The sequence below is a fragment of the Camarhynchus parvulus genome, chromosome 3 (genome assembly GCF_901933205.1).
Source record: "Camarhynchus parvulus chromosome 3, STF_HiC, whole genome shotgun sequence".
NCBI lineage: Eukaryota > Metazoa > Chordata > Aves > Passeriformes > Thraupidae > Camarhynchus > Camarhynchus parvulus.
This window is the reverse complement of record NC_044573.1, coordinates 67,165,418-67,187,736: the sequence shown is the minus strand read 5'-3', so window position 1 is coordinate 67,187,736 and position 22,319 is coordinate 67,165,418. Positions and strand designations below refer to the sequence as shown.

The 22,319-nt window shown below is 40.7% G+C and overlaps 2 protein-coding genes across 3 annotated transcripts; both read left to right on the top strand.

Moving 5' to 3' along the window:
* Positions 1-2,279: 2,279 nt before the first annotated feature.
* GTF3C6 (general transcription factor IIIC subunit 6) lies at positions 2,280-8,761 on the top strand. Of its 2 annotated transcripts, none has more exons than XM_030946327.1 (6): positions 2,280-2,423; positions 3,385-3,465; positions 5,728-5,791; positions 6,344-6,388; positions 6,526-6,636; positions 8,138-8,761. In XM_030946327.1, the coding sequence occupies exons 1-6, from the start codon at positions 2,361-2,363 to the stop codon at positions 8,431-8,433; spliced, it is 660 nt and encodes a 219-aa protein (XP_030802187.1). In that variant the 5' UTR covers positions 2,280-2,360; the 3' UTR covers positions 8,434-8,761. The 2 variants fall into 2 exon arrangements, with proteins under 2 accessions (XP_030802187.1, XP_030802186.1); XM_030946326.1 differs by having other exon boundaries at positions 6,523-6,636.
* A 1,973-nt stretch (positions 8,762-10,734) lies between these two features.
* On the top strand, positions 10,735-21,922 carry RPF2 (ribosome production factor 2 homolog). Its single transcript, XM_030946324.1, has 10 exons — positions 10,735-10,794; positions 11,720-11,852; positions 12,646-12,683; positions 13,426-13,465; positions 15,245-15,326; positions 15,418-15,494; positions 15,814-15,913; positions 20,065-20,167; positions 21,075-21,219; positions 21,520-21,922. The coding sequence occupies exons 1-10, from the start codon at positions 10,772-10,774 to the stop codon at positions 21,697-21,699; spliced, it is 921 nt and encodes a 306-aa protein (XP_030802184.1). The 5' UTR covers positions 10,735-10,771; the 3' UTR covers positions 21,700-21,922.
* The last annotated feature ends 397 nt before the right edge of the window (positions 21,923-22,319 follow it).

Genomic DNA, 22,319 nt, shown 5'->3' with positions numbered 1-22,319 from the left:
ACATTTACATTCCTGTGAGGACTTTCTGTAGTTTTTAACCGTATCACTTCACCTCCCTCCAGCTATAAAAAGAGAATGATTGTATTAATGTAGCATTACAGAGGCACTGTCAGTTATGACAATTAATTTTAAAAAAAGATTCAGAATAGAGAGTTGATTCTGCGTTATTGAGGTAGAGTTTTTTGGTTTTAAGCAACAAAACTTTTCTCTAAAGTGAGGAAGACCTGATGCAAAAACTAAAGCTAAATACAGACAACAATACAAAATGTTATTTTGAAATATCTGATAATTAACACTTATAGAAAACCAAACATCTGTTCCACAGCTTTTATTCTCTGCAGTCAAAATTCAAGCCTTTGCAATTTGCCTGCTGAAAAGGTAACCAGCATATTTTTCTGTATTTAGAACAAATCCAGATTTATGGGCTGTTTTTGCCACAGCAGTATGCAATATTCCAAAACAAGCTCTAAGAAAAAGTAATTAGAAATGTGAAGCTTAATAGAAAATGAGACAAAGCATAAAGCCAAAGAAAAAGCCTGCGAAACTTATCTGACCTTATTAAAACCTGTAATTTTTCTAGGAAAAGGAGAAATGCATTAGATCCCACCTATATGGACATAGGTAAATACTTGATATAGTGCAATGCTGACATTTATGTCTATCTTATGGAAGTTAAGGAGAAGCTGGAAGAAAATGCCCGCAATTTCCCTTGCAAATAGTTTTAAATTAACATCTTAATTAATGACTTCAACATAATGAGTAGAAAGACACCTTTGATACAAAATAAGAAATATAGCATATGGAAAGAAAATGGGGAAATTACAAAACCAGTGTAAAACTTATAATTATGGAGTGCAACATTGTGGCAAAATGTGGACTGTGCAACATTTTCTCAAGGAAGGATGTTCTTTAATATATATTGTATACTTTCAAGCTTTATCAACAAGATGGGAGATATAGTCTGTGAAACAGAGAGCAGCCCACAGTAAGTGATGTGCAGGTGCTAGAAAGACAAATTACTGGTTGGTAGAACTGTCTTGCTAAGCTTTAGGGCCTGGAAGGTTTCAGTGATCTCACACCTAGAGAGAGGTTAAGAAAGCTGGGGAGAAGGATGTACCACTGACAGCCGACACAAAGAATGCAGAATTTATGGCCCACAAGGACACTGGGCAGAACCCCCAAGATAAGGAAGAAACAAATAAACCTTACCCAGCAACTGTGCTGAGTCAGCTGTGACTGGGTAAAAGGGAATTCTGCAGGGGGAGATCCCAACCACCACTCACAGATCATTGACCCAAAAACCCACCAGCCCAAGAGAAACACCACGGGACTGATTAGCATGAGAAGAGAGAATCATTAACCAATAGAAGATAGAACACTAATTGATATATGACAACTGTGAAACTTGTTGCCAGTGAACACTAATTATTGTTTGCTGAAATGTATAAATAATAAAAAATTGTGATAGTTGTTGGGCTTGATTTGTGGAATTCCACTGGACACCCAGGCTTGCAGAACTCTGAAATAAGATAATCAACGTCTCTCTCACGTGTGTAATTATTGACTTATATTGTAATGATTGTTGCACACTGGGAAACAAATCCGATTTTTGTGGACAACAACATCCTGCACTTATAAATTAAGATGTTACCCCAGAAACCCCGGTCAGAAGGATATATTTGATGGGGAGTATTTGAATCTGCCAAGATAACTAGAAAGCATCATGCAAAGGATACGAGTGGTAAAAACTAACTGCATATTTTATTATTTAATAAAAGCTTTCTAAACTAAAGGTCTGTACCAGAAGCAGGACATTGTTTGTGTTAATAAGACGTGTCTGGTAACCTTTTTTTTTTATAAAAGCGTGAGGTAAGGATGATACTTTAGGGATTCCCATTTTCCAGTACCACATCTACGATTCAAGAAAAATTCGCAGGACGTTCGGGAGTGCCATACAGCAGCTCGTGTTTTCATTTTTCAGCGCCGAGCGAAGGCCGGGCCCGCTCGGGCTACGGCGCGGGGCTGAGGGGCGGAGCGGCGCCGAGGGCGGAGCGGCGCCGAGGGCGGAGCGGTTCTGAGGGAGGAGCGGCGCTGAGGGCGGAGCGGTGCTGAGGGAGGAGCGGCGCTGAGAGCGGAGCGGCGCCGAAGGCGGAGCGGCGCTGAGGGGCGGAGCGGCGCTGAGGGCGGAGCGGTGCTGAGGGCGGAGCGGCGCTGAGGGGCGGAGCGGCGCTGAGGGCGGAGCAACGCAGAGGGCGGAGCGAGCCCGCGACTGGGGCGGGGCGGGGCCGCTCCGCTCTAAGATGGCGGCGCGGGCCCCACGTGGTGCGCACTGAGGCAGGCGCGGGGCGGCCGCTGGCGACATGGCGGCGGCGGTGGGCAGCGAGGGCGGGAGGAGCGACGGAGCGGAGGAGGACGAGGTGGAGGTTCGTGGATGCCGGCATCGGGGCGCTCCCCAGCCCTGGGGGAAGGGTCCGGCCCCCCGCGGGGCGTGGCCTGGCCCCGCTCCGCCCGGCCGGAGGGGCAGGCAGGGAGAGGGGCCGGCCGCGGACCGATCGCATTTCCCTGGGGTTGGCGGGTTTCTCAGTCCCCACAGTGGTGTCGTCCCCAGAGCTGCGTGGTTCTGGCTGTTCTTCCTCGGGCTTCCCCGAAAACTGCGTGGTCAGAGAGCGCATTTGCAGTTTATGTTGCTTCCTATCGCCATAAAATCACAAAATGAGAGAAGGGTTTGGGTTGCAAGGGCCTTTAAAAACCATCTGGTTCCAAACCCCTGCCATGGGCAGCGACTCCTTCCACTAGACCAGGTTGCTTAAAGCCTCATCCAGCCCAGTCTTGGACACTTCCAGGGATGGGGTATCCACAAATTCTCCGGGCAATCTGTTCCAGTGCCACACCTCTCCCCTCAGTTAAAAAAAAATATTTTCATTAATGAAAATTTCAGTATCTAATCTAAACCCACTCTCGATTTAAATCTCTTACCCCTTGTCCTGTCGCTACAGGCTCTTATAAAAAGTCCCTCTCCAGCTCTCTTGTAGGCCCTCTTTAGGTACTGGAAGGTGCTGTAGGATCTCCCCAGAGCCATACTGATGCTCGTTTTCCAAGGGTGAAAAAAGTGCTCCCCCATTGCTCGCCAGGAAGAAGGCCAGGAAATTCGGGTGTGAAACAGGTGTCTTATGGAACAGTGGGTTACTGAATTTCCCTGGGTATTACAGGAGTTCTGTCTCTTGAGAAAATGCAGCATAAACTCCACTTTGGGGTCTGTTTATCCTGAAAGGCTGTGTCTTTGTATGCTGTTCTTATTGGTGAAGATTGATTTCAGGGAGGGCTTTTTCCCCCCTGATTTCTGTCATATCTGTTACAGCTGTACATGATCAACTTTTCTTGTAGGAGCAACTGGTCATGGTTGAGCTATCAGGAATTATTGATTCAGACTTCTTAGAAAAATGTGAAAACAAGTGCAAGATTTTGGTGAGTGATTACAGCACAGTAGGAAAGGGGTAAGTTATTATGGTTGTGAACAAGGGAGTGAGGCTGCTTCTAAATTTCTTGATGTAATAACATTAGATCAAATCTTTGATAGAGAATTATGTGTGCTTTGCTTGGCTGCGTGTTGTGGGCTCTCTTTCAGAAACAGCATAAAGTCTTTGAATACATTATTGCATAAATATAAGGAAACTTTTTCAGAAGTATATATAAGCTTGGACCAGTATCTGCTCTGATTTCAAGTTCTAAGTTAATTTTTCTTTAAATTATGTATTGCACATGTTAAAAAACCATAAATGTTAATCACACTTATTCGAATAATTGGAATACAGCAGACAGGTAAAGCAAAATATTTAAGATTAGCACTGTATTTACAATGGGGTTTTTTGCAGATGTATCCTGGCAAGTTCAAGTCTTGTAAAGGATATTTGAGTATTAAGTGTTTAGTGAACAGGTTTGGATGTTTCCTTCACTGTAAGGTTATTGTAGGAATCTGGTTTCCCTCTCCTGTTCCTTTTGAGTTTTTTAATCACTTTATCTGTATAGGACAGATTTTATTTGCCCTTCAAAACTTATGTAGACTATGAGAGTTGTATAGATAGTACAAGTACTGCTGATTTGCAAATACTTTCTCAAAGTAGACCTTTATTATAGGCTGAAAAGATGGAAGAGAACGTCTGAGTGTGCTACTGATCACAATATATATGAGTGGCAAAGTCAATTCTGAATGTTTCAGAAGTAGAAATACAATCAAAATCCATTAAATATCAATCTTTGGGTGGATATGCAGGTTTCCCTCCTTGATCTGATCTAATTCTCTTGAAATTTGTTACATGTATCATTCATACTTATGGCTGAGTGGCTACAGATGCTTCAGTGCCGCTGCTGGGATTCTTTCAAATGTTGCGCCTTGAGATTCCCTTGTAATGTTACTAGTAAAATTAAAGTATCCATACTGTGTCATACTTGTATCCACATATACTTGCATTCGCTCTACAGAGTAAGCATTCCTTGAGACTTTTCCTGAGACAGCTGTTGTTAAAAGTTTAATTACAGCGCCTGCTCTGTGTTACTCTGTTTAGCAAGTTTTCCGTGATGCTGGTCGCATCAGGGGAAGACAGTCTCCAAGTCTGCACAGTCCACAAAGGAATGCAAATTAGCCAAAGAAATAAAATTTTGACTGTAAAACCCCTATAATGCTATTGTTTAGTACTGATGTGTTATTAATTGCATTTATTTCTTGTAGAAGAAAAAACCCACAAAAATATGTTCTATGTGTTAGCTGTGTTATTTGTGTAATTTATGCAGAAGAAAGGGAATCCCAGAGCTTAAATCTTGTTGATCCTTGTACTTTTGAAACACAGAAATATATGAGGAAAATTGCACAAATTCATATTAACCTGTGTGATATTCTGTAGTTTATGCAATTTACCATGTAATGCCTTATCTTCAAAACTTTTAGCAAGTGCTTGTCTTCATGTCCTGAATAATTCTGATGTTCACAAGGTACTATTCAAAGTCATTTTGCCTTAATTAGTGTGTTCTGTTCAGATATTGATTTTTATCAAAATACAGTATGTAGATATATATTAAATAAGAAAAATGGTATGCTGACTTGTGTATTTGGAAAACCTGTGCTCTAGAGGAAGGGAATAAGCTGACAGAAGTGCTTCCTTACTCTTCCACTCCTTGTTTAAAAAAATAAGATAGCAACAATTTCCAACTCCTTCACAACAGAGACACACAGTAATCACAGAAGCTTCTGTGACCCTGCAGTGGCACTTCTGGTGCTGATGTAATGCCTTATGCTGGACTTCTTCACCCTGGGTATTTTCCAGTTTTAAAGTTATTCCACTTTCTAGAACTTGCATTAATTGAAGCTTAGAAAATAACATAATCTTCACGCAAACACCTACATTTTTGTTAACTAGAAATGGAGGTTACATTAATTTCCTAGAGGAAAAACAACACTTTAACTTATATAGACTATTGGCTGCCATTTGATCTGAATTTGTTGTAATATACTAGAGCATTTTCTATACAATTCTATACTAGGTTTTATTATGATTACTAAAAAGCATTATCTGGGGTTTTTTTTTTGTATTTAATATACTTAAAGGAACATGTATGATGAGGAATTGATATAATCTAAATTCTGTTGTGTCTGTCTTTGCTGGTCTTACAGTGAGAAATGCACCTGGGCTAATACAGACCTGACATTATGCAATTTTATCCTTCTTTACATAGGGAATAGAGACAGAGAGGCCCATTTTACAAGTGGACAGATATGTATTTGCAGGAGAATATGAAGGTAGGAAAACTTATGTGAATCCAATCTCTCCCTTTTCACATGACCCAAGGAACTTTCTTAACATCAGGTGGTTTTACTGCAGTTGGTCCTGTGAGATGCTGTAGTTGTGGGCAGTTGTATAACACCATATAGAGCAGTAGCACTCTGAATTCACTGCTAAATTAACCATGCATCCATGGTACTTCCAGAGGAGTATGTGTGGAAGCTGACTCTGGGGTGCACCAGCTAGTATTCCTGCAGACAAAAATGTGGGATATAAAATGCCTTAAAGTGCTGTTGTCTCCTGTGTAAGCAGGACTGACACATTGTGCAATCTGTAGTTCTTTGATTTGCCCTATGGTGACAACACTGGTCTGGAAGAAAATGGTCTGGGATCCTCCCTTGTAGTGATTCCAATGACTGTGATATTCCTGCCTGCTCTGAGTTCCTTACCAGTGCTGTGCCTCTGCGAGGGGCTGGAAGTCTGAACATTCCCACAGCTGGGCCAGTGGGTGCATTATCTGCAGCTGATGCAAATTAGTCTCTAAAAATGTCTCACTTTGTTTTTCATAGATGCCTTGGGAACCTGTGTGGTTTTTGAAGAAAACACAGAGCAAGGTAATTGTTGTGATTTGATGTTCTGTTTGTTTCAGTAGCTGGGGAGGTTAAAAATATTTCTCTTGTTTCAGTTGCTAGTGGAATTCACTATAATGATTGGGGTTTGGGTATTGTTTTTTCTCCTCTCTTCTTAGTAGATGCAGAAGGCAACCAAAAAGTACAGCTGAAATACAAGTGCCACACAGTGAAGAAATTGAACATGACACGGACCCTTCTGACAGAAAAGAAGGAAGGAGAAGAGAATGTTGGTGAGTGATTCTGCTCTTATGCAGGTGGACATGGGTGGATTATGCTTAATCCACAGGGATAGTCAGCCTTTATTAAGTGTTTGATTCAACAGCATGCAGGAAGTTAAAGGAACTTTCTTCCTTAGGCAGCATATGTATATTTAGATTAAAAAATTAAATACATTTCTGACCAGCACTGCCTCCACAAATGGCTACTAGGAGATCACTACAAAGAAGTGTAAGAGCAGGAAAAACATATGCTGATGGTCCCTGGTACATTCTTCTGTCATCTAGAAGTTTCAAAATCAGAGGTGCTGTTTAGTAGTTCTTTCTTGAATTTTTCTTTTTTTCACCTACTATTTCTAAGGACATTCTGAGTCTCTGTAATTGTTGAAAAGAACTGAATTGTACTTAATGAATTTACAGTTAAATGGAAATTAATCTAAGTTACTTGCAAAGACATACCTAGAAGACCATTTATATTGATTTTCATTCTGGAGGCAGAACTCAGAGTTCATATGTTTGCTTTGTTTATTTTTTTGTACAGAAGTCAGAACTTTTACATAGTCAAATACTGAGCGTACTACTATATGTAGCAGTATTCATTAGAACTGTCCTACTGCTTTTAGCTGCCTTTTTTCACTCAAGTCAGTGTTACTGCTTCTTATTTTAAGAATATATAGCCATTTTATCTTAAATATGAGCAGTCAGCTGGACACTGGCCATAGGAGGTATAAAATGAAATGTCAATTAGAATCTAACCAAACATCAGCATTCCTATCAACACCACGTGCTACTTCTCTGTGTGGAATAGATTATGTAATATTAAACTGAAAACATTATTTTGCTGGTATAATAATAATATTAAATTGAGACTAGAGAGTATTTTGCTTAATACAAAGACCTTTTTTATTCTAGAGCAGCAGTACTGCTGATAAGTACTGAAAACCACTTTGTTTCTGTACCGTGACAGGAATTTGTGCATACAAAGTAACTACAACATCTTGGGAATTGACAACATGTACTGAGTAAAAATCAAAATGGGAGTAGAATCCGATTTCTATTTGGGGTTGGTTTCAACCTGTTGTTACACTTGAGTTCAAGAGAGTGCAAGAACTTGTGTCCTATCTCTGTTGTCATTACCTATTGCCTGAAGATCTAATATTTAGGTGAACACATTCTATTCTCTTCATTGCATTTGTGAAATATTTTCTCTGCATTTTGATTTATGTTTAAGTTATTTTAAGAGTGGCATCAGACACCTAAATACAAGAGGAACTGCCATACTGGATCAGAGGAAAGATCTTTTTAGTCCTGCATTGTATTTTCTGACTATGAAAAGTAGTAAATGAGTATGTGGAAAGTAGTAGGTGAGGGATATGCACATCTTTCTATTCGAAGTGTTTCTTTTACTTGGATCTTGGTCAGGCTCAGCCTTAATAACAGTGAACTTAAACAAAATAAAAACTGCTGTTAACTCCTTTTGTCTAAGGACTAATAGAATTTTCCTTCTTTACATCAGGTGGAGTAGAGTGGTTGCAGATCAAGGACAGAGATTTTTCCTACAGCAGGCTTAATATGATTTGCAGTTTTCTGCCTGAAAAGGATGATTCTGAGGAGTCAGCTCAAGCCCAAGATAAATTGACTGAAGAGTCAGAGGGAGAGGTGAGTGGCAAAGGCAATTCTAACATGAACTCTGACCTGGAAAAGCTGCCCAACTTGGAAAGAGATGCCCCTATTCCTTTGCCTGACAGCTCGGCTTCTGGGGCAGAGGGATCTCCTTCTGGAAATGCTGCCTTAGAGGATGTACCTCCATGATACTAACTCTGATCTTTTAAGGATTTCTTCACAGAATTAATGGGTCAACTTTTATAGGCCATGGCATGGTTTCCACCTTCTCTGAAAAATGACTAGTGGAAAAACAGACATTATGTTCTTGTGCATTGCTTTTGTGTTGAATTATAGTGGGAAGGGCTTAATTGTTTTTTAAAAATACTGACTGGAAATGTATGTATCCCTACCTCAAAAGTGGACAAGTGGAAATGGTTACATAATTAAAAGAAACTCCTAGTTTAGAAAAATGTTGATGTATTGTACAGTCTGAAACATTTTGTAAAAAGAAAGCAACATCATTGTTTAAAATAAAGACCTGAATTTTTCAACTATAGCTTCACCTTGTGTGTCGTATTCAGCCACATACTCTGTCTGCTCTTGTACTGCAGTTATTGAAAGAATATAAATTAAATAAGTGTGGCTTTTATTGAATGCTCCTCAAATTGCTTAGTTTAGATTCTCTCTAGTGTCCTTTGTCTCCTTGATGGAGTTTAGAAATCTTTCATGTGGGTAGGGACTTTAGGGGGTCTCTCATCTAGCTTCCTATGTAAAATAGGGTCAACACTGAAATTCAGGGCAAGTTGGTCAGGGCTTTTCCACTCAAGTCTTGAAAACCCCTGCAAACTTGCCAGCAAATTAAATCCAGTTCTTAGAGAGGTATCTGTTGCATTGCTTCCCCCATTTTCTGTATAATATAATGCGTGCTATACAAAAGGAAGTGTGGTCACCCCGTTTTTCTTTTTCCTCACAGTAACTTCTTGTCTCTAATCTTCCTCTCTGGCATTTTCCTGGAGGGTTTTATGCTTAAGATCCTGTACCCATGCATCAGTGGTTCCCAGACTAGTCCATGTGACCGTATTGTGCTGCCTAGTTAGTCTGTGGGTAGGTACTGCTACATTATTGTAGCAGTACATTATCTGCCACACACTGTTCTGTATCACAGTTGAGTTTGTGGTGCACTCGGATAATGTTTTCAAAAGCACAACAATTTTAAAACAGAAAACATTTTCTCTCTGACCCTTCTTCTTTCCTACCTTTCTCTGCCTCCCTCAAAACAGTGTAACTGCAACAGTGCTGTGAGGATGAGAACACCTAATTAATTCCAGTATAATTATGTAATACCTTAATTAGTAACGATCAGAGGAGAAGCTCACCCACAGCGTTGTTCACAGCACAGCATCAGTAAAGAGAAGTGATTAAAATGGCAACAGTTTCAAACTATTAATCCCATTTATTCCCCTCTTTTTTTTTTTTTCTGTGTAGAAGCAACTTGAATCCTAGGGGAAAGGGAGGCAGGGAGAGGAAGGAAAGGGAACATGTTCTGTGTGCCTCCAGCCTGGGAAAGATCTTTCACATGGTTGTGTTGCATTTGAGGTTTCTGGGAGACCGCACAGCCATTCCTCTGGACTTAACTGCAACTATGGAAGTTTAAAAACATCATCATTCATGCTTGATTTGTGTGGTGCTGATAGATAGAGGACAATTATAACTGGAATAACGATCCTGGGAATACACAGGCTCTTGAGTGCCGGAGCGAGGGTTTGCGGTGAGCTCGGTGGCAGCTGAGCCTCCTGCAGGGAGGGCTCTTGCTATGGCTGCTTCAGCCACTGAGAACAGAGAGGCGCTTCAGGAGTTTGTCCTCCGACAGAATGCAAACACAGCAACTCTCCCATGTTTCGCTAACTGGTTACTTAGTCTGGCACTATGTATGTCAGTTTTTTCCCTATGTACAAAGAGTGTTCCAGCAGCATTGGTTTCTGGCCTTCTCAGCCTTTTCTTTGAGCACTACACTGAAGCTGTTTCTTTGTTCTAATTAATCTGGTAATCAGTATTATTTTTTGAATACATTTTATGTATGTCACACACAATGAGTACATTCATAATGTCGGGGTCTTCTAATATTTTAAGTGTTATTTCAATAATGGTCGAGCTTTTGTTCCTATTATTATTAACCTTAACTTTTGCAACCATACAACCTCTGGGTGAAGCACCTTTTCCTGATATCTCCAACCTAACCCTCCCCTGACACAACTTCAGGCCATTCCCTCAGGCCCTGGCACAGGTCACCAAAAAGATCAGTGTCTGTCCCCCCTCTTCCCCTCAGGAGGAAGTGGCAGACTGCAGTGAGGTCTTCCCTCAGTCTCCTGTGCTCCAGGCTGAACAGCCCAGGCACGCTCCGTACTCCCCGCACCGATTCCCCGCCGCCCCGCGGGACGACGGCGCGGAGCCGCGCCCCGCGCATGCGCCGTGCCCCGTCCCGCCCTGCCGGCGGATGTGACGAGCGCGGCGGCACCCGCACAGCGTCCGGCACGTGAGGGCAGCGATGGATGCGCTGGATCGAGTGGTGTGAGTGTGCCGGGGAACCGCTCCGGGAAACGGGAGGGGCGGCGGCCCGGGCGGCATGCACTGGGGGAGCCAGCAGAGAGAAAAGCCGCATGGAAAACGTGCGGGAAAGAGGAAGCCGAGCGCTGCCGTCTTTTTAGTGGTGGCCAAACAGCCCTTGCTCAGTTGGTAGCTTAAAATAACCGCGGTTACTTGTTGGTGTTGAATTTGTGTGTTCGCGTACACCTGAGAGAATTCATTTCTGAAGTTTCAGTGATGCATGGGGAGCAGTTGCCATAAACTAAAACACCAGAAGTCCCACCTCAACGTGAGGAGGAACTTCTTTACAGTGACAGGGCGCTGGACCAGGCTGCCCAGGGAGATCCTGGAGTGCCCCTCTCTGGAGACAGTCCAAACCCACCTGGAAACCCACCTGGACACATTCCTGTGGCACCTGCCTTGGCAGGGGGGTTGGACTCAGTGATCTCCAGAGCTCCTTTCCACCCCTGTCGATGCTGGGATACCTCTGTGTGGGGGAGAGTATTGTTTGTTTTAAAGAAGAAAATAAAACTAGTGCTTTACTGAGAAAATAATCTAGTGGAGAGCTGTAATTCTTAAGCCACGTAGCCACTGATGTGTCTAAAGTCTGTGCCCCTGCGAAGGCTGTGGTGTTTCACCCTGATAGTGCCTAGCATTCAATGCTGGTTCCTGCCAACAGCTTTTATTTTGGGGGCTGTTGGTGGTCTTTGAGGAACTTCGTTTTCTTCTCACAGTCACCTGACACAGGGCTTTTGGCATTGATTGTAATTCTGCAGGTTGGGATTAGTTTGAGTCATTGAAACAAGTTACTTGTTCAGTTTATTCCAATTCTTGTTTGGATTCACAGTTTCCTGTAGTGTCAAGTCTTGTTACATATATTAAGCTTTTAACTTTTAATTTGTTGTTACAGAAAGCCCAAAACTAAGAGAGCAAAAAGATTTCTTGAGAAGAGAGAACCCAAGCTAAATGAAAATACAAAAAATGCTATGCTCATAAAAGGAGGAAATGCAAATTTAACAGTGACTGAAGTGCTTAAAGACATTGTGAGTTGTTCGACATAGCATGCAACCTTCCTCTCTCTTTCTTACAATATTCTGTCTCTGCTGCACTATCAGTATTTTCATACTCTCCCTGTACCCCAAATCTCGGAATGACCTGTACTCCAAAGGTGTCACTACCTGCTTCTTAAGGAAGATTGCTTTCTTCCAGTTTCTTCTTTGCCAGAAATGTTGAGCTTGCTCTTTTATTTTTTCACAATTGTCTGGTATACAAGTGAAGTGTTGCCAAGTCTGTTTGAAAACAAGAGGATTAAGAGGATTAGGCACAGAATTGGGACTGTTTCACACAGCTAAGTCATATCCCAGAATCCTGTAAGCTGACTGTGTGTATTGATAGGGAGCTTTCAGCCTCTCCTAAAACTAAGTTACCAAACTTGTCTCCTAACTCTATAGCTCAAAATATTATAGCTGTTCCTACACTCATTTTCTCTTTGCTTTGCTGTTTTCCTGTTCTTTTATGCTTCTATAATCAAGTTGTTGTTCTCTCCCTGTTTTTCCTTATGCCCCTCAGAAGCAGAGGGATTGCTTTGATTTTAGTTGTTTCTCAGTTACTTTTTTATTTCTCAGTTTCTACAAGTAATTTCTTGTGCAGTTAATTTGGAAACAAGATTGTCACCAGCTTGAAGGGTATTACTGTGAGCAGGCCTTTTGAGGTACCTTCTTTTAGGCTGCTCTGCATAGTTACTGTTTCACATGTTCCTGTAAACTGTTGGGTTGTAAAAACAGCAGTGCTGTACGTGTTTTAGAGGTGACATGTGTTAAACTCTGTGTTTTGCAGTATGCTGTGAAGAAGCCTTTTGCTGTACTGTATAAAAGGTAAGTGATCTCCCTTTGACATCTTTAAGTCTTCTGGCAGACAGATGGCTTTTATTTTGGGGTAGTTTCAGGGCATGGATGGAGGTGCAGGCTAGCCTGGGGCCTTGAACAATGACCAGGGTGCAGAAGATAACTGATCATGATTTTAAACAGACTGGGAACAAGCTACCTGTGATCAGCATTGGTGCTGAGCCCTGTTCTGTGGCAGCTGGTATGGAGCAGGATTCATCTCTAAGTCTTGTTCAAAATGGGAACCCAGTGTCTGTATGAATGTAGTGTAGAAACAACTGTAAATTGTTGTCTAAATTTAATGAATGAACAGGCAAAGGCATTTACTCATAGTGTCACTGGTGGTAGTGGTGGGATGTTCTGCACGTCAGGCCCCAGGAGACAGGAAATGTGGAGGAAAGTACTTGGAATGACAGTGATGGCACTAAGGCATTCCTGGCAGTAGTCATAGGACTTGTGATTTGAACTCAAACTGAGCCTTTACTGCTGGGGTTTCTGGTAGAATGCAGAACTTTTCATTATCAGGGAATTGGGCCTGTTCTGGGTCGATTTTTTGTTTTTGTTTTTGTTTTGGGGTCTTTGGGGGTTTTTGTTTGTTTGGGTTTGGTTTTTGCGTGGTTTTTGGTTTCTTGTTGTTGTTTTTGTTTGGTTTTTTGTTTTTGTTTTGTTTTTTGGTTTGGTTTGGTGGTTTTTTTGTTTGTTTTTTTAACTTGTTTTTTTCTTCTCCTCTCAGGAAAAATATTACCAGGCCTTTTGAGGACCAAACATCCTTGGTAAGTATAAACAAAGTTTTCTCTTACAACAGTTTTGAGCAGGCTATCCTTGTGTGCCAAAAGATGAACCATCAGGAAAGAGGAATTGCCTGTCTGCATAGAGCTTTGCTGGAACTCAGGAGTTAAAAGATTGAGTCTATTGCTTTTGGAAAAGGCAGGCCACTCAGGAGGACCACAAAGATGTTGTGAGGGTATGCAGGGAGAAAATTAGAAGGGTCCAAGCCCAACTAGAATTTAATCTGGTTAGTGCCATAAAAGACAATAAAAAATGTTTCTGCAATTAGATCGCTAACAAAGTGAGGGCTAAAGAGAATCTCCATCCTTTACTGGATGCAGAGCGAAACACAGGGACAAAGGATGAGGAAAATGCTGAGATACTTAGTGCCTTCTTTGCCTCAGTCTGTAATAGAAGCAGCAGTTGCTCTCTGGGTACCCTGAGCTGGAAGACAGGAACACGGAGCAGAATGAAGTCCCCATAATGCAGGGAGAGATGGTTGGTGTCCTGCTACACCACTCTAGACACACACATCTATGGGGCTGTGTGGGATCCATCAAGGGTGCTTAGGGGGCTGGTGGAAAAGCTCACTAAGCCCCTTTCAATCCTTTAGCAGCAATCCTGGCTGGCTGGCTAGAGGCATTTTTTTTAAAAGGGCAGTTTTGCAATATGTGTGTTGTTGCAGGATATGCAAGGCACATTTGAAGAATTTGAGTTTTTTACATCTTTTTAATAAAATGTACAGCTATTAGAGAGTGCACAGTTATCAACACACAGTGATTAACAGAGCTGTATGAGCACGTGTTTCAAGGGGAGTCCCCTCTGCTCTGTTCTTGGCCTGTCTAGAGTCAGCATTTCTCAGGGGTCTGGTCGCAAAACTCGGTGCTGAGCTGTGTGATTTAGTCCAGCCTCTGCAAGGGCCTCTCTGACCTCCCAGAGGGCCAGAGCTGCAATGTCCTCTCTGAGCTGCTGCTGTTGCAGAGGTGGGAGATGAAGTGTCCTCCTGTGCTTCACAAGGGCCAAGTGCAGGTGTATACTTGTGGGAAGCACTGGGTAAGTTGTGTGTGTGTGCATCACTCTTGATACACAAGATGAGGAGCTGCCTTGGGAGGCAGAAGTGCATAAAAAGACTTAGGAGCTGGACATCTTTAGAAAGAACTGCTGTAATGTTGGCTCTGGACATTGTACCATAGTAAGTTCTCTAATCTGTTCCTCCTGGAGAAAAGATCTCTGGGATAGTCACCACTGGCTTGGTTTTAGGTAGCATCTTAGTCTTAAATAATAGTAGTAGGACTCTTGTGCCAAGTGCAGATGTTGTTAGCCTTGAGGTTGAGGGAATTAACTGGTTGTTCAGAAGCTGTCAGGCAAAGCCAATATGCTGCATAAAGCTTAGTTGGGAAACTACAGTGAGACATTAAAATGGTAGCCAGCTTGACAATACTTACTTATCAGGCAAGGAGAAGTGGTTGAAAGCATCTTGTGTAAAATCAAATAACCAGGAATTATAAGAAAGGGTAATAGATAAAATGGCAAGAAAAAATTGCCTGACTTGTATTTTAAGATGCAATGGTCAATAAAAAAAATTATTTAAACCTTGAATCCAGCTGTCAGTTTTAGCATAAGTGCTGAAAAACACTCATGACATGCTCAAAACTCTTCTGGGAAGTGCAGTTGTTCTCATTAAGTAGCTCCTAAACTCATATGTTTGTGCCATATGCCTTTGCAGAATATTTTAAACCCTGTGAACTGCAACTCATAAGTTTGATTATATTCTTCAATTGCAGGAGTTTTTTTCCAAGAAATCAGATTGTTCTCTGTTTCTCTTTGGATCTCATAACAAGAAGCGACCTAACAACCTGATAATAGGTAATAAATCTCACTTGGGTTTTTATTGGGATGGTAGGTGTAGTTTTCAGTGAATATTTAAATAGCTGGATTTTCTTTTTCACTCTCACAGGACGCATGTTTGACTACCACGTGCTAGACATGATTGAGCTGGGCGTTGAGAAGTTTGTAGCCCTAAAAGATATCAAGGTAAGGAATTGCTAATTCAGTATTTCAGCGACACCTACTGGTGGATTTTTTTGGTTGCAATTTCTTCTGTGCCCTGAAATGAATCACGTTGTTTGAAAGAAGTGCTTAATGCAGTATATAAAGATTGGTAATTTGTGTACTCCAGAATGTTAATTTTATGCTCTGCTTTTAAATTTAGTTTCGTTGGTCTATTCTGTCCCTGTTGATCACAGGTCACAGCAGTTTTTCCTTCAGTGTTGAATGACTGGCTGGCTATTAAATCAATTATATGTTCCCTAACTGTCTGAATTTTTGTTGTTTTAAAATTCTTATTCCACAGAACAGTAAGTGTCCTGAAGGGACAAAACCTATGTTGATATTTGCTGGTGACGTGTTTGATGTGAATGAAGAATACAGAAGATTGAAGAGCCTTCTTATTGGTCAGTATTTTGATTATTTGGGCAGTAGGATTGCATGGATCTGTAACAATGTGATCTGTGGGGAAAAGCTAGTTTGTCAATAAATGCTTGCTTATGTTCAGCACAGAAGGAAAACAAGAACTAGCCCTTGTAGGTTTCATGTCACATAAAATTTAAGTTAACTAATAGTGATGACTTTTAAAGGGAGGAAAAAAGAACATCCTAAAAGACACTGAAAATGAAACTTCATATTCACTAGAGTTCATTACTTTGGTTGTGAGAAAACTGTGATTTTCCAAAATGTCTTGGCCTTATAATTGTACTGGGTTGTCACTTTTCTAGCCAAATAATGTTCTGAAGTATCTAAATGGAAATCAGTGGATTAAGTTCAGAATGTGAGATATTTTTGCTTACAGAAAAGTCAAATCAGTCTAATTCAGCTTTTGTTTTTGTGTTGAAAGCATTTTTTGTTGGCAATTCCCCCAATTCTAACAAGCGTGCCGTTACTTAGGATACTTGGAGAGAATACGTGCAGTGAAAATCAACTGTAGATAAGTTGTGCCCTAACATTAAGGCAGGCTTGGAGCTTAGGAAACAAACTGGCATGAAGTATTTTATTATCTTGAAGTTGGAGCCTCTGGAAGATAAAGCACATTGTAGCTTTATAGAAGCTATATGTAGACAAAGAAGTTACAGGATATTGTGTCTCTTGGCACTTAAAAAAGTACTTCTTGCTTGGCAAAACTAGATCTAGTAAGTAGAGTGGAGTGATTTTTCTTTTTAATAGTTTTCCTAAAAGTAGATTAGGGTTTTTTTGTTGGTCTGTTTTTTTAAGTTCTGGTAAAATACTGAACCTGGCCCAGTAAGAGCAGTCTTGTTCTTTCAGTTCCCTTCTTGTGTTTCTAGATTTCTAGGCAAATGGGTAAAAGATTGCTCTTTAAAAACAGACCCCCTAAAAAAGAGAATTTTTTTCCTTAGTATTATTCCTTAAAGCAAGATGTTTCATCTAGAGTGAGTCTGAAAGGGAGGAGGAGAGGAGTAAATTTTCTTCTTCTCAATACAGTTGATTGGTTCTTGGGGATGGGTGAAAGGATGGTAACTGAGTTTATACATCTTTGAAGATGCCTGAATACAAAGATATGTAAGTTTTACTGCTGCATGTTTCTGTCACTGTAAATGAGTATTTACACAGGAAGCAGGTGCATTTTCTGAAGTGTATCTTGTTCAGGCATCTGCACAGTGTTGGGCATCCAGATGTGCTCAAGCAGCCCGTGATCAAACAGCTGAAATGGCAGACATGCATAGTAAGATAGTTGCCAAATAACTGAGCAGTCCTTCCTCTTTCTCTTGATGTTCACCTGTCTTTTCTCCTCTGCTATTTATTAGCCATTAATGACTTGGCAGTCAAATGTACTCCACACCCAATCTTTCTTCTTGAACATATGCCAAGTACTCCAGGTCTTAATTATTCTACTGAGTTCTGTGAAATACCCAGATGCAAAACAATAGTCAAAGAAAAAGGTTAAGGAGAGTAATGGCTTGAAGATGCCACTCACAAATTAAAATAGTTCAGGTATTAATCTAACCTGCTTCAAAACTGCCCTTAACCAATAAGGAAGAAGTGATTTGTTCCATTTCTGCAAAAGATGGTAGCCTAAGTTGCTACTCTTTCTAAGATACAAGAATGTCTTTATAACGACAGCTGCAAATATTTTATTGCTGTACCGGTATTGTTGGTATCCCAGAGGGAATATCAGATAGCTGACAGCTTCTTGTTGCCAAAGCAGTGATGCCAGTGATGCTGAGGAGCAACCAAGCTTTCATTGGCTTTTGTGACATCAAAAGAGCTTATGTATGTTTGGACAATCATCTTAGAGTAATTTCTTGGTAAAATTAAGGGCAAGGGTGAATTATTGTCTTCATGGTAACCAAATGCTACAGTCTGGGTAAACTGTGAAGTGGAAGAAGTTGTTTAGGAGAAATAAATGATGGATGCATTTTCTTTAGAGACCTGGAAGAGAAAGACATACCACTTTTTCTCTTTTGGTTTTCATTGCTCTCCAAGTGGTAGTGTAGTTCATTTAAATGATGTAAGTCTTGGAATGCATTTAATGAAATTTTAATAATTATTTATGCCTGTATGTATAAGATGTTTCAACTGTTACAACACAACCTGCTTGTTGTTAGTTCTGTTGTTGCCCATCTATTTTATCCTAAAAATGGCCAGACCACTATAGGGCATGCTTATACACTTTCTAAATGTTGGTTTGCAGATCTCTGCAATTTTAGATTGGCTGTCACTTTTGGTTTTCAAACATCCTTCCTCACACAGACTCTTTTTGAGTGTTTGAAAGGATTTGAGGGCTTTTTCTGGTCAAGAAAGGGGATGGCTGGGAAATGTTTAAACTGCTTTCCAAAGCAAAGCTACATAGAATACAGTGTTACCAGCTTTTGGATACAAATTGATACAGAAGGAGTGACATTCCAAAATCAATTAAGTATTTAATCTGTAAATAGAAAGGTCCTGAAGAGCTCTCTGTATGAAAGGTAAATTAGACTTTCTGGAAACATGTTTGAGGACAAGGGGGAGAGAGAACTAGGAATGGAAAGAAAGGAGAAAGCAAGTCTAGTCTCTAGTCCAACCAAAGCAAGAGTTGTAAATTAAGAGTATGTTTAAAAAACTTCAACTCTCTGGGTGTACTGAAGTGTAAGGTTTCTGCAGCTGTTCGGTGTTGCCAGGAAACAAATTCCTGACCACCTGCGTTTATGGGAAGAGATCATCCTGTGGGTAAAAGGATGTATGATGCCACAGGAAAATATGAAAGGGAGGTGTTGCCAGTAAAACCACTGTGAATGTAAGCTTGTGTACCTGCAGAGAACTAACTGAAGGGAAAAAAATATGCCACGAGTGAACAAAATGTTTCATTTGCTACTTTTCCTCTAACTACAAGTTAGACTCGAAATAACAGAGTATTTAATTGACCAAGAAAATTTCCTGGGCTGACTCCATCTGTTATTTGCCAGCCAAACTGTGTTTTGGATGTCACTCCAGTGCTTATATACTTTCAAAAAGGTACTGAAGGAAAAGACAAGTAGCCAAGGGATCTGAAAACAGGGCAGAGCAGAAAAGAGTGATGTGTTTTGCATCTGTTAGGAGTTCTCCTATGTTTCAGCATTGTCCTGTCATGTTTATTAGCACACCTTGTTCCCTTGGTCAAGGTCACATTCTTTCTCCACCCTCTGCATATGTTGGACAGATTGCTGTGCTCATTGCAGGCTCTCTGATTGCACAGTATATTTTCATAGCCTGATATAAGAACCTTGCTAGAGGCAGCCCATTTTGTATTTAACCTGTATTTCAGTGTTCTCTTTGCAAACTGGGCAAGTATTCAAAGTGTCTTATTTTCATAGATGTGTTGCTTATTAATAGAGAAAACATCAGACATAATGACAAATATTGCTTTACCCAGAGGACAGAAGTACCTTGTTGTGAGAGAAATATGAAAGAAATTATATATCTAAACTTTTTCCCAAAGTTGGAGAGAGAAAATGTAGGTAAGAATAGTCAAAGTGCAGTTTTGATCTGTTGTGTACTGGTTTTGATCCCTCTTTCTGCTATTCCAAATCTGGCTATGATTAAGATTTAAGTATTAGGTTTGAATGATGTCTTTAAATAGATACCTGAGGAAATAGCTTCTCTGTACGGATCTTTGTCTGAGCATTGACTGGCCTAAACACCAAATAAGATATTTTTTCCCCCTGATTTTAGAGATGAATATTTAAAAGAATAGACAATGCAATTATTCCCATTAGCTCAATAATGGTAAGTTACTTCTCTGAAAGTGTATTTGCTCTTTTCCGTGCACTTATCTATAGGAAGTGTATATATATACATATAGGTAGCATGTATATTCCTCCAAAATTATCTCTGGGAAGTCACTGTGTTCCTGTCAGGATATACACATACATTTGGATTCACCAGTGCACACCAAAATGTGCAATGTTAAATTTCTGTCCTGTGTATTGGCCAGGCTGAAATTTGAAGTAGGGACTATTTAGTGAGATTCCTGTTTCAAAATGGGCCCACATCACATCACCAATTTGTCACAGGTATCTGTTGGTTTTGTTTGCAGCCAAAACCTGCCATTTATTCCTTTTAAATACTCTCTCAGATTTCTTCAGAGGTCCCACTGTGCCAAATATTCGCCTGGCTGGTTTAGAGTACGTTCTGCATTTCACAGCTGTAGATGGGAAAATTTACATGAGAAGCTACAAGTGAGTATCTGTTTTATCTCTTTGTCTGGGTTTTGGTACCAAACCTGTAGTTGTGAAATTGAACAGGCTTGAGCTGCATTTAGAACATGCAATGTGTAGAGGTGCTCCAGTGTAATTTGTACAGCCGAAGAAAAGCACGTGAGCCCTAGGTCTGCTGCCTCCTTCCTTGTTGAGCTCCTCCTGGCTCAGGATTGCTCTTTCATGTGGCTCAGTTAGTAAGGTGGTGTGAATTAACTTAGTGAATTCTGGGTATTCTCTTAGACTTGATGGCCTTAGTCTGTTCTCAGTCTTATTTTATGACTCTCCTCACTTAGGTGTTTGCCAGGGAACAGCAGGGGATAGGCTGCTGACAGAGATGCACAAGGAAAACCAGGAAAAGGCAGGACAAGGAAATCTTTCTTATTGCATTGGTGTTCACCCTCACAGTCACTCCCTGCCTTAGGAGACTGTGAACATTCATAGCTTGTATTCCGTGTGATTTTGATTTCTCTTAATATAAAATAATTTTAATCAGCCTCACTCTTAAGAACAAAGAACCAAAACACTTTCTCAGATAAATGCTCGGGTTATTTTGCTGTAAATGATAGTGAATATTTTTATGTCTAATAATACCCAGGGTACTGTTTTGATTTTGAGAAGTGATATGGCTTTCAGGGTGCTGGGGCTAAGTTTTAAAAGTGATACTGATTATAATGGTCTTGTTAAAAAAATAATAAATTACATTAGCCAGGTCATATTTTGGACATGTTCAAATTGTAATGGGACTGATTTATTATAAATTGTTATTGATGGATGCCGTCCCAAAATACAATAGTATTTTGAACTGCAGGATTGAACTTGTTAAGGAAGATGGATTAATCTCTAGCACAGGGGACAATGTTGATTTTCATTGGTTTTCTCCTCCTAGAGTGCTTCTGAAGAAATCTGGCTGTAAAATACCCAGAATTGAACTGGAAGAGATGGGGCCTTCATTAGATCTGGTTATAAGGAGGACACATTTAGCCTCAGATGACCTTTATAAGCTGTCTTTGAAACAGCCAAAAGGCCTGAAGGTATGTATCTTGGGAAGCGCATTGCTTTCAGATCTCTCTGAAGAAGAGCAAAGGCTGAAGTATTATTTGTTGTGTGTTTGACCAGAGCTTACTTTCATTGAGGCCAACTGACATTCCTGGGGCCACAGCATTCTGTGGTGCTCAGCTGGCAGCCAGACTCCCCTCTGGAAGCACACAGAACACGTGGCACAAATCTTAGTGTCTCCAGCCAATGTATGAGGCCTTGCTTTTGGGCACTTGATTCTCACCAGAGCTCCTGGGACTGTACTCAGAAATATTAATGTTGTTCTTCCCTTGCAGCCTAAGAAGAAAAAGAATATCTCCCACGATGCACTTGGTACAACTTATGGTCGAATCCACATGCAGAAGCAAGATCTCAGTAAATTGCAGACACGGAAAGTGAAAGGCTTAAAAAAGAGGCCAGCAGAGAAGTCAGCTCAAAATGATGGGGCTACTCCCAAAAAGTCAAAGTCAGCTTGACAGTCTGGGACAGCTTTCAAAACTCTTTGTGCTTTCAAATTTAGAATATGTGTTGTAATATAAATTCTCAGACATTAAAGATTAAGCTGCTGTTAGCTTTAGTTTTGTAACAAAAAATCTTTAAAATAATTTGTCATTTTAAAGGGAACATTGAGGTATTGAGGTTTAACATGGAGCTTGGTTATTTAAAATAAAAAATATATAACTTTCTTAGTTTTCCAAAGCTGAGTGTTTGTTTCTTGGTATTAACATTATATGGGAGTCAAACAGGTGAGTAATTTCCTGGACAATTTCACAGAGTGGATTGGAAGGGACTTTAAAGATCATCTGGTTCCAACCCCCTTGCCATGAGGAGGGACATTTTCTACTAGACCAGGCTGCTCAAGGCCCCATCCAACTTGGACTTGAACCCTTCCAGAGATGGGGCATCCCCAGCTTCTCTGGGCAACCTGTTCCAGTGCCTTACCACCCACACACAAAAGAATTTCTTCCTAATATCCCCCATGCTTTGTGCTTTTAGGATAGAGGCATTTAAATTGTGTCTCCAGTGAAGCAATTTGCTGGTGGGAGAGGCTTAAATTTCTCTGTGCTGCCCTTCAGGTGCTCTCCTGTTGACCTGC

Bases quoted from the DNA above. Each gene is read 5' to 3' on its own strand.
- GTF3C6 (XM_030946326.1), top strand. From the start codon at position 2,361: ATGGCGGCGGCGGTGGGCAGCGAGGGCGGGAGGAGCGACGGAGCGGAG. The intron at 2,424-3,384 runs GTTCGTGGATGC...CTTTTCTTGTAG, and splicing joins CGGAGGAGGACGAGGTGGAG to GAGCAACTGGTCATGGTTGA. The intron at 5,792-6,343 runs GTAGGAAAACTT...TGTTTTTCATAG, and splicing joins ATTTGCAGGAGAATATGAAG to ATGCCTTGGGAACCTGTGTG.
- RPF2 (XM_030946324.1), top strand. From the start codon at position 10,772: ATGGATGCGCTGGATCGAGTGGT. The intron at 15,327-15,417 runs GTAATAAATCTC...TCACTCTCACAG, and splicing joins ACCTAACAACCTGATAATAG to GACGCATGTTTGACTACCAC. The intron at 15,914-20,064 runs GTCAGTATTTTG...ATACTCTCTCAG, and splicing joins ATTGAAGAGCCTTCTTATTG to ATTTCTTCAGAGGTCCCACT.